At 37.5% G+C, this 12,500-nt stretch overlaps 1 protein-coding gene and 1 long non-coding RNA gene across 2 annotated transcripts in view; one reads left to right on the top strand and one right to left on the bottom strand.

Moving 5' to 3' along the window:
• LOC131799536 (uncharacterized) overlaps window positions 1–12,500 on the bottom strand; it is a 32,499-nt gene that overhangs the window by 2,246 nt on the left and 17,753 nt on the right. The window lies entirely within an intron of this gene.
• LOC136278965 (uncharacterized) lies at window positions 4,691–12,200 on the top strand. The gene is given in 3 exon segments (XM_066162281.1): window positions 4,691–5,357; window positions 5,531–5,755; window positions 12,004–12,200. Coding segments are annotated over 3 exon segments (1,089 nt in total).

Below are 12,500 nucleotides of genomic sequence, written 5' to 3' on the forward strand. Positions count from 1 at the left end.
CATTGACAGACGTAAAGAGTATCGGGTGAGATGGAAGGGTTTCGGAAGCAAGGACGATACTTGGGTGCAGGAAGACGATTGCAACAGCGCAATGAAGAACTATGCGCGATCTTCACTTGAAGGTGAGTAGATAACAACAGGAACGAATTTACTTTGCTTGAAGGCTAGTTTGTTCGAGACTAAACGTTTCTCTTGGTCTTTTTTCAGGAAAAGAAAAAATGATCGATTATCTCGTCGGTGAGATTGGACAGAGGCTCTCCGTTCGAACCGCCCCAGAAAAGGGATACATTCGACGCACCACCATCAGAGTTCCCATGGATCTAGAGGACTTTGACGACCTGTTCAGTGGTCTGAGTCGTGGTAGGAGAAGGTTTGATGTAACGGCCGAGGACCTCGACAACCTTCTGCCTGATGGATGGTCCGAACGAGCGTTCCGCACCACCACCAGATGTGTTGTTAGTCGACAGCAGCCCATAACCATCCGGTTCGCCAATCAGAGAAAGTTGCACTACGATCATTCCAAGTGTCCACGCTGCCAGTGGTCGGGAATTGGCGAGGAACCCGCTCTTTGCCAAGCAAGGAAGACCTGGCCGATCGATCTGAGTTACTTATTTGTGACATTTAGCCGTGAAAGGAGCCACCAAGAGCAAAGGAAGGATGGTACGTTGACAAATATCAGCCGAGGTTACATTTCACGATGTATTTCAGTTTTATTACATCGTTTGGAATTTACATTCTTTTCCATAACAATACCGTGGTTTATTTTATCATTGTTCGTTTCATTTGATGATCATAGTTTCTAATTTTCGTTTTTGTTTAATTCACAGAGAAAATCGACCTGTCCTGGATAAACTCAAGTTCAGATGAAGAATAGACTGGATGCATGGCGTTCAACAAGTCCACCGACAACAAACAAAACGGCTCTTTTAGGGGCCACCAAATAAAACAAAAGTAATTAACCAATTGCATATATCACGATTTTCCATTCCCCCTTCAATCTGTCCTCTTCTTAAGCACATATAAAGAGTATTAATACGATTATTACAACATAAACCAAAACAAATTAATATGAGAAACATGCGCTGCTGAGTGGGTTTTGTCGAGCAGACATGATTTAATCAAAGATATCCAATATCTGCCCCCTGTGATAGAGAGTTCTTCTTTGAGATGAAGGGTCGTATTGCCTCTTGTGCCGCAAAAACCGAATTGGCCATCTGCTGTCAGCGAAGTTGTTCAAAACCTCCTGTGTTTCTTCCTTGGTTAACAGATTGGTGCTTTTAACGACATTAAATTCATTTTCTTCCATAACTGGAAACCTCAAGTTGTCTATGATGTCATCTCCAAGGATTTTACGGCGTTCCACTGTATCAAGTCCGAGCTTTTCACATTGGTTTGCCGCCCACTTATTGATGGCAGTGAACAATTCAATTTCCTTGACGTTGAGTGTGGTCCTTTTCATCAATTCAATCAAGTCTGATCGGTCCATTTCGAAGAACTCGCTTGATTCCAAAACAGCTTTGGCTTCTTTATCTATAAATTTCCAGCAAGAGCGCCCGAGAGACTTATTTTCAATTAACTTGGAGTGTTTCAAGACACAAAAGATGTTACTTGAATCCAGATGCTCACGCAAAAATAAAATGCAGCGGTTGGTCAGCGAGGGAATCATGTATTTCTCTGCCAAATAGAGTAACTGCAAAATATTGTCCCCATTGAAGCCAACTTCCTCGATGTAAATGTATCACAAGAACTCCATCATCCCTTGATAGTCGCAGTCAGGGAGATCTATATAATTATTTCTCTCCGCCAATATGCCACAAAATATCACGTAGAAAACCGGGCTTGCAATCGCCAACAAGAACCTATGAGCGGGGATTACCATCCTGGATTTCTCAGTTGTACTCTCATGCAGGGATAAGGGAACCACAAATTTAACATCGCTCAACTTGTCGTTACTTAATAGAGATTTAGCTCGTTCTTGGCTGGTACAGGCTAGCCTAAACATCGCTAAACGTTTTCTACAGTTTTTCGCAGCCCCACCGGAAATGAATTTCTTGATCTTCGCAAGTAACACGCCTTTTCACCCAGATCCCTAGATTCCAGACTCTCTCTTTCGCTGCGTAATCAAAATGGCGACCTGGCTTCGTGGCAAAACTCGTAAAGGTAAAACTGTTACATACCTCGATGGGCTCAAACTCCTTCAGTCCTTCCACCGATTGAGCCACAAGTTGCCTGACTTTTCTTTTCTTGTTATTTCTGGCTGCCGGAGTTAATTGCCAGAAGTCCTTTTTGGTATTATAAAAAACATTTTTAGTCTCAATAATTCTCTGCTTTTGCAGTAGTTTTTCAGCATTTGCTTGTTGAAGCTGAGCTAAGACTTCATTCAGCTGATTTGCCATGGTGTTGTGCTGAATTTTCAAATTGCGATTCTCTTCCCGAAGACGTCTTATCTCGGCCTCATAAACTTCTATAAGAGATGGCTGTGTTTGTACCAGCGCGCAACTCTGTTCTCGATTGTGATAAAAATGAGTTTGAAAACTCCCACCGCCGACGGACTTAACCTTAAATTTCGACAACATTACTGAGCGAGTATCAGTCCTCATTACACCCGGAGGTTTTTAGTTACCATCATTTTATGCCTTGTGTTCATTCATGGATAACTTAAACAAAGCGATTGCTTTTAATACAATGCAATTGAAGCAATAAGAGAGGCAAGTGCGAACTGAGATCGCTTGAAACTTGACAATGGATCATTTTTATCAGGAAGGTGAGAAAATAACCACCTATTGTTTTAATCGTTTCTCATGAAGCGGCCGCGTGTATCATGAGAATTGATCGATATCAAGGAATATTGCTGCTTTTTTGCGCTAAGAGCATATGCCATTAAATAACTAATTCGCCCGCGGTTTAAATACTTTGTAAGCATTTGCGTTGTCATTAGATGGTTTCTTTTTGGGTTTCCTTTCAAAATTCTTCATTGCTGAAACCAGTGTGTCGATATCGATGGGGATAAATGTGAGTAACGAGCATCCTTATGTTCCGACATGTATTTGAGAATAAGCCGTAATGTAATAAAGATCGTCGGTGGAAAATGTCGTTTGAGATCAAGAGAGTGAAAAGACAATAGACTTCTTATCTTGTCTCACAAATCTTGCCGTCGGGAAAATCAGATGCCATCTTCACGGTACATAAAATCTTCAGCGGCGTTCAGTCACTCATCTCTCAAAGGATTCAAGTTCATCTCGGTTTTTGTTTTTTGTTTGTTCTTTTTTCCAGAGGATGAAAAACTTCGTCAATGTCAGTGCGCAACAAACGCAAACCAAGACCCTGTTCTAAAGCCGCGGTTACACCTGCGATTTTTTTGCTTGCGATGGTGATGCGATTTTTTCAGTTTCACGGAATGAGTTTAATTCAAACAAGTTTCATTCGTGACCATTCACACAAATTTCATTTGGTTTCATCACTCTTTGTCAGTCTCTCAGTTGCGACATGCTATGTCTTGACCAACCCTCCCTGAGTAGCAAGTGACCTTGAACAAAAAGTAACTCCCTACTCCTCCCCAGGGTAAGATTTGACATACACGCGCTTTCGCTAAATATTCAAATTTCGCGCTCGTGCAGTAATCGGCTATGTTTGAATTTACCTCGTGAATTTCGCTATTGTAATGGCAGCGAGTTTGAATTTCCCTCATGAATTAATAAGCCATTGTTTGGCTCTAAAGCTATTGTTTCAAGATATCCTTTTATGGATATTTGAGATACTAAACAAAGGGCATTGTCTTTGAATTTGACCAGCTTTTCTTGATACGCAGTGTCACTTATCATTATAAGGATAAGTTCATTAAGCCCTTATTGCCGTTATAACACAGAGTAACTGTTCTAAGTAAGTAAGTTCTTAAGCCAAGTATTTAGTATATTTAACATTTGCACTTGATAGACAAAAGGTCTTGTCAATAATCGTTCTAACAATCAGTTATTATCGTTGCGTTAGTAAATGCTTTTCGTTATACCTTCTGTTTTCGTTAACCGATATTTTTGTTGTCAATTTTAGCAACTACTACAACTATATTATATTCGCAAAGAATATGTAACCATTTGCAAATAAAATACGTTTTATTTTTTTGGAAATTCTCATTGTCATATTTGCAGTCAAACATCTCTAACGGCAGCACTCACTTCTCAATGAGAACTCCTAGTTAGTTATTTTATAGTTAGCTAGGTCGCTAGTTAGTTGGTTAGTTAATTAGTTAGTCAGCTAGTTAGTTAGTTAATTAGTTAGTGAATTAGTTCTATTATAAGTTTCAGAGTTTACTCTCATCATTACAGATTTTTTATTAGCTAGTTTTTTACTCATATTTTAGTGATGTTTACGTTTTTATAAATTTTATCAATGTCTTTTATAAATGAATTGTAAAGCGCTATTGAATAGCAATAGAAATAGCGCTATATAAATACTGTATTATTATTATTATTATTATTATTATAATTACCCAGTTTGAACCTGGGACATACAAAGACCAAAGAAAAAGACAAAAAATGCCCACAAAGAGATTTCAAAAGGGCCGAAAGAGCAAAGCTACAACACAAACATAAACACAACAAGGTTTTGAGAGACTCTGCCGCTAAATAAGCCAAACTAGAAGAGCCTGGTGAAGTTGTTAAATAAATTTTTAATGAAAATCCAGAGGAACAAAATGAGCCAGAACAGTCTCATACAACATGATGTCAAAGAGTCCTCGACCATACAGCCTGATGTTGACATCATTTCAAACGAGTTAGAAAGTCTAACCCTTGATTCAAATATGCAAACAAAAACTTGCAAATCAGGCACTCAGACAGAGGAGTTACACTATCTTTTTCATAAATGCTTGTGTAAAGCGCCATTTGATGTTGATGATATGCAAAAAAACAATAAAGTATGGTTCTACACTGGCCTAGTCGAAGCTAGTATTCTTCAAATTCTGTTCAAGCACATATCTCCCTATGTTGTACACAAATCACAATCTTTGATGAAATTTCAAGAGTTGGTCATGGTATTGATTAAACTGAGGCTCAATGTCCCATTTCAAGACTTGGCATATCACTTTGGTGTTTCTGTTTTAACATTCTTGAGAACATTTACTTCATGGATCAGGGTCATGGATAGTCGCCTTTCAAGGCTGATATACTGGCCAGAACAAAAGGAATTGTGGAACACTTTGCCAAAACGTTTTCTGTTTTCGTTTGGGAATAGAACTGTCATTATTGACTGTTTTGAAATATTCATTGAGCATCCTACTGACCTTCTAGCGAGAGCACAAACATTCTAATTGTATTAACACCACAATACCATCAAAGCACTCATTGGAATCACTCCACAAGGTAATAAACATGATGATACTAATACATCATAATAATGAATAATGTTTTTACATAATTAATATGATTATGTCTACTATAGTCCTGTCCTACATTTTCTATTTAGTTCTGCTCTCCCACTCTCACTTTCTTTCTATAAATCTATCTCTCCAATTTGAATCTTAATGTTTACCAAGTTACCATATCATTCCTGTCAAACACTTGGGGCGGTAGAACATCAGACAAGTTCTTGACTAAAAATTGTGTATTGATGGACAAACTAGTAGCAGGAGATATGGTCATGGCAGACAGGGGTTTTACAATCCAAGAAAGTGTTTCCTTTAGAAGAGCAGAGTTAGTAATACCTGCATTCACTGAAGGCAAAGCCCAGCCTGACTCAATCAATGTTGAAAGAACAAGAGGTATTGCAAATGTACACATTCATGTTGAAAGGGTGATCGGTGTATTACGCAGGAAATATACTATTTTAGATGGAACACTGACAACAGATTTTTTGATTAACAATCCTAAATCACCAATGCCATTACCTGATCAAATTCTTAAAATATCTGCTGCTCTTGTAAACATGTGTCCTCCAATTATACCATTTGATTAGACTTTTCATGTATAGTATATTACAAAACTTACACATAGAGAGTGCTTAACTTAACTCGTTCATGAAAGAAAAAATGATAGTAGATATCAAATACTTGAGTTGAGACACAGAGGAAGACAAATATAGAAACAAAATTTGCTGGTATCTAATAATCCTTTAACATTATCATGGGTTGAGTGCAATCAGTCTACTACAAAAATTGTTGAGCTTATTGTTTACTATGTTTGCATGTCATATCCAACTTGTGGTTATCTGTGTGGAATTTTCAAGTTTCATTAGAATTACTACTAGTTGATGTTTAGTATATCTCATAAAAAAAAGGTGTATATATATAAAAAAAAAAACTAGGAGATTAAGAAATATAGATTGAAATCACACCTTAACAGTCACTAATAATTTTGTATTCCGTATGTCTGTTGATGTTGGACTATTATACCTTGACAACTTGTTACTGGGTTTAAATGTTTAAAGCAGGTTGTTTTATTGGTAAATCTCATCCTAATGAATATAAACATTAGATTATTTACATATATTTACATTTCTCCTGATAGTATGCTTGCATTCATACATTTAATGTGAGCACTCAATCTTACAATATTATTAAATCTATATCAATGTCATTATTAAAATCCTTTCAAAAACTTGGAAACATTGTAATCATTTCATTTTTTAAGCACTGAGGTAGAAGTGCATCTTTTGAATGTCATATACAAGGCAGGTCACAAACCCTATAGCAAAAATGCCGCAGTCACTTCTGTTTTTCTGTTGCTGCACAGGTTTATTGATAATACCAATAAAGCTGTCAGCCATCAAACTCTGAACTTGGTCTTTTACTTCTATTTCAATAGCACAGTGATAAAGACTGTCAAACAAACTGACCATATCTCCCAATTGAACTTACCCATACCCTGTGACAATTTCCTCTATTTTAAATTTGTACAAATTCCATGGTAACAATGTCAAAGTTTTTTATTGGACCAAGTGTTGTCCTTTCAAAACCTTCAATATAGGGATTCACCCTTTGTAGACACAGTTGAGCCTGTTGAATGATGGTACAGTCTAACCAACCATTTCGACACACTATAATATCCAAGTGATTTTCTGTTTGATTATCTAAAGGTACCTTTTTGTCAGTGAATCCTTGAGTGACTGTTATTTAAACTTCATCATCACTGGAGTCATCACTTTCAATGTTTTTGGGGCAATGTTTGCTTTACTAAGTGACTGTGGTGGAGGTAAGTTAAAAGAAGAACAGGTGGTAGCTGGGGTCTTTTCTGTTTGCTGAGAGGTTTGTGAAGGACCCTGGACTGCTGGTTGGTATGTTCTACTAACTTTACAGTTCCTGCACATCCATGTGGTTCGATTGTTGTTAGGAACCCTTCTGTAATTCAAGCAATGAAGATGAAAGAATCGACCATTTTTACAGTCACTGTTGTGACACTTAAGAAGATTGTCTGTTATATTTGCTTTCTTGCCAAAAATACATACACTTTTAAGTTTCATTGCTTCATCATTATATGAACTGCTATCACAAGCCTTTTTTGCCTGTTTTTGTCTGGAATTGTGGTAACAAATGACAGCTTGGACAATACCTTGTTTTTGGTATTGGATCTGACATCCTTAAACAAGAGAAGTGAAATTTCTTAATCATACAGATGTGATTACTGCAGTCAAGTGCGAGTTCATCAGACAACTGTCTGCAATAACAAATACTATTTGGGTCAGTTGAGGGAACATTAGGCATATATTGTTTTCTTGTATACCATCTAGACATCAGTTCAGGTAAAATGCATGTTCTCTGCATCTTTGTTATTTTTGGTACAACAACCTCCCAGTGGCCTGGATCTGGCATAATTCTCTCTATTAAAAAATACGAGTCCAGTGTCTAAGGATGCACACACTATAACACCACAATGTTGTTGTCCAGTTATTAGGAGTTGTTGATGTGTTTGATAGTAGTACGGGTGATTCCTCTTTAATTGTTTGATACCATCAATCATTTCTAAACAAGATGATTTCTTTTGTACATAGCTTTTAAAGTCCCCATCTTTTAACCCATATAGACATTTAACTTCTCCATAACATGCACAAGATGACAAAAAAGTCTGGAGTAGCATGCATCCAAGGTCTGTTCTTGTCAATGAACATTCCACATTTGGTTACTTTAATCTGTGCGCTTCCAGAAATTGCAGTGGTGTAAGCATCAATTGCCTTAGCCTCATTTTTGCACACATACTTTGTGGCCTTGGTTGTCACTTTGAATAGTTGAGGGTAACAAATAGATTTCACAAGAGATGACTTTGATGATTTCACACAGAATGACTTTGTGAAGCTCCAATCTGGCCAGCTCTATGAGTAACAAAAACCAGATGTTTGTGCCTGATTTCGAGTGTCTTCTTCAATTACATTCAGCTCACGATTAGATAAAATTAAGTCAATTTCTGAGCATTTCATAAACAGGTCGATATAGTTTAATTTGTGGTTTCCTGGATCAAACAAATCAGTCACTGTGGGAATTCAGCGACTTTTCATTACAAAACTATCAGCATATGGCCCAAAGGACCCAACTTTCTCAAGTGACCCAACTGGCCCAAGTGACCCAACTGGCCCAAGTGACCCAACTGGCCCAAGTGACCCAACTGGCCCAAGTGACCTAAAAGACCCAACTGATCCAAATGACTCAACTGGCCCAAATGACACAACTGATCCAAATGATCCAACTGAACTGAATGACCCAAACGACTCAACTGGCCCAAATGACCCAAATGATCCAAAAGATCCAACCAGCCAAATTAACCCAAACAGCCTGACCATCAACCAATGCTGGCATTTTATTATCAAAGCATTCATTATTTACCAAATTATCTAGCTGTCATGCTATCACTCAATTTACCAATGTCATTTCATTAACTGGTACACCAGGACATATTTTTATTAACCGATATACCAGGATATAGCCAAAAAGGTGGGAAACTTGGACAAAAACAGTCTTTTCTGAAAAGGAATTGTCGAAAAAGATATCAAAATTCAAGGGAGTCCAAAAGCAGAAGAAAGTTCCTGTGGAAGTAGCAAGGAATTCTGCTACAGAAATCATGTTTGTCAGTGATGATGTTTTGAGCGAACAAATTCCACCTTCCGCTGCTTCGGCATGAGTTAGAAAACTTGCTTTCAAATGCACAGAAACTCTTTTCCGATGAAAGTATGGATCCAAAAGGTGAAATACCAGAAGGATACCGGCTTATGTTCATGAATAGTTTTGCAGAATTTGCAAGAAGGATTCAGTGAGATATTTATTTTTTCTTTTGCAATTTATGTTGTATTCATCCTAAACTGTGGTTCTTTATTGCTTTTCTTATCTTGTGTTGTTATCACTCATTTATTCTTTATTTTTAGTGTTGTAAACCATCTAGAACTTAGAGAAATAAGCACAAGTCAATTTGACCTTGGCAGCAGCTTATATGCTATTTGTGATGATTGTGGTCTGTCGGAATTTCTGGCCACTGGTGACCATAATTCCTCAGATGATGCCCCCTGAACTGTACAGGGAAAAAATTTAAATCACAGAGTGGTTTATGCTGCCAGTGAAATGGGAATTGGCAGAGAAGATGTTTCCAAGTTTTGTGAAATATTGAATATGGCTTTTTCCTAGAGCAAAGATAACTAGCACAGTCATAAGGATGCCTTGCTTCAAGCTCATTCTGAAGTTGTCCAGGCTGAACTGAAGAAAAACAAGAAGGAAGCAAGGAAGCTGGCAATGATAGAAGAAGGGATCAGTGCAGGGGAAGAGGACATTGTGATAAACATCCCAGTCTGTTTTGATGGCACATAGTCCAATGGAGGATACACTGCCAACCTTGGAATTGGTTTTGTCATCTCAACTGCTGCTGGAAAGGTTTTGGATTATGAAGTCATTTCAAAGGTATGCAACACTTGCATATAAAAAAAATCATCTTTAGATGAACATGACTTTGAACAGTGGGCTGAAGACCATAGCTATCTGGGTAGTTTTGAGGGCTTAACTCCTAGCATGAAAATGGAATCTGCCAAGGATTTGTGGGGTAGGATTCAGGACTACTCCATCCGATACAAATTTATGATTTCTGATGGAGCCTCAAAGTCTTATAGTGTTATTTGAAACTACTATGGGGCATGTGACACTTGTAACCAATATGAATCTTTAGAGTCAACAAGTGAAGAATTCAAAACTTGGAAGGCATCTGAAGATTATGTCAAGTGGGAAATAAACATCTTGATGGATCTGTGGATTGGGATAGAATAATCAAACTTGAGTGTATTGGACATGTCCAGAAGAGGCTAGGAAAGGCTCCGTATGAATTTCAAAGAACTGGTTCAAAACTAGAGGATGGTAAGCCTGTGAAAGGAAGACAGGGTCAATTAACAAAAACAGCAATTGAGAAAATGAGACGCTCTTAGGGGAAAGCTATTTGAAAAAAACCCAACAGAGACATTAACTCTGTAGAAGAGCGAGATGACGCTGTCCAGATCATGCAAACTGAAATTATGGCTACCTTGTACCATTGCTTGAAGTTACCAAATAAAGACACAAGTACTGCTCAAACAATTCTTGGTGCAGGTACAAGAAGAAAATTCCTTGCCCCAATGAGCCTCACTACTTAGATACGGTGTTTGAGAAGTGTTTACTTCCTTTTTATGAGAGGCTCAGTGATCTTGCCATTCTTTCATGCTGTCTTCCTGGGTTTACTAAAAATGTAAATGAGTCTATCAATTCATTAGTGTAGATTAGATGCCCAAAATACAAATGGCATGGAAGGAAAAAATTTCTTTTGGCAACAGCATCGGCTAACCTTCAATTTAGTGTAGGGGCAATGGCAAAGCACGAGGTAATGGCAAGGGCTGGGCTTGCTGTTGGGGGCCATACCAGAAAAGAGAGCACCAGAAAAATATTACAATTTTTTTAATTCCTAGTAATCACCAGTAATCTCTCAATTCTTCTTTCAGAATATCATCATACTGAATGAAGTGAGAGATGATCACTCATCACTCCATCTTGGATATGACAATGAAATTATTGTAGAATTCCGGCATGAATATCACAATATGCACTCATTGAAACGAAGGTTACAGGATTTTGGCCTATGGATAATTCTATCAAGAACAATTGAGGGATATCAGACAAAAACTAAATGGATCTGACAGATCACTAGACATCTGATAGATCACTCACAGAGCAATCTGGCATTCCATTTGACTGGAATGTTACATACATGTTCCTCTACCAATTATTGCTTCATTCTTTCAAGAACTCAATTCAGGTGTTGAACAAAGACAACAACAGAGGCTCACAAGAAGAAGGTATTCCAATTATGGCCTTCACTTTTGCTTGCATGTGGATGGTCGGTTTTTTTAAGCTTTACTGCAAGAAGTATTTCAATTAGTTATATTGGTTACTCTGGGTCCTAACCAGCCACAGAGCTGTATTCTGTACCACGTGATGGGTTTGACTAACCAGGATCCAAAATTGCAACACACCCCAGACTTGATATTTTGAACGTCACACAAGGTGAAAATATTATGCAAGAGGATGAAAATGACATCATAGTGTCATGCAGATGGAGATTTTTTTAAAAATTTACTTTTTGGGTGAAGTTCACTTTGCATAAAATGATGCAATAAAGTCTAGAATCAGGACAACCATGTTTTTTATTGTAACAACAAAATCCTTAGGTTACATTTGGGACATGTACTCTTCTTGTTGGAAAGTGCCCATTTGGTGTATTTGTTGTTGAATTTTGTGTACGAAAGGATTTCAGGATCTAGCCAATGAAGATAACTTTCTTTTGAAAGTGTATCCTTGTCCCATACCAATCTTCACTATTTTCATTCAATATACTTCTTCATTGTTGAAGGCTGACTTTTCCACCTTGAAAAATTTTTGCCAGGTGATATGGCTATGGCAGACTGAGGTCTCATGATCAGAGAAAGTGTTTCTCTCAAACAGTCAAAACTCGTGATACCAGCCTTCACTAAAGGGAGGGAACAGCTGGATCCTATTGGTGTGGAAAAAAACAAGAGCTCTAGCAAGTGTAAGGATACATGTTGAAAGGGTGATTGGTTTGCTGTATTGTAAGTATACCATTCTTCAAAGCACTCTTCCCACTAATTTTTTGAACAATGACAATGCACAAGATGAAGTACCAATTATTGACAGAATTATCAAAGTATGTTCAGCTCTTGTAAACCTGTGTCCACCTATTGTACCATTTGATTAGCTCCATACTTCATACATTACTACCATAGTCATATATTGTAGCTAACGAAATGGAGTGTATAATTTAAGAATTATTGCATAGTTTTTTAATTATATATTTATTTATGTAATTGTGTATAATTTAAGAAATATTGTAACCCTATGAAATATCAAAATATCTGTAGTACATAGTTTAGCAGATATTTGTTTTGTGCATGTTCTGTATTTGGTATTCTTATTGTGTTATACAATTAGGTGTTTCAGTTACGCAATGCGCTTTAATTGCGTGTCGTGTACATAGTTGTTGTCAATTGGTGATCTT

The sequence above is a fragment of the Pocillopora verrucosa genome, chromosome 2, assembly GCF_036669915.1.
Source record: "Pocillopora verrucosa isolate sample1 chromosome 2, ASM3666991v2, whole genome shotgun sequence".
In the NCBI taxonomy this organism is placed as follows: domain Eukaryota; kingdom Metazoa; phylum Cnidaria; class Anthozoa; order Scleractinia; family Pocilloporidae; genus Pocillopora; species Pocillopora verrucosa.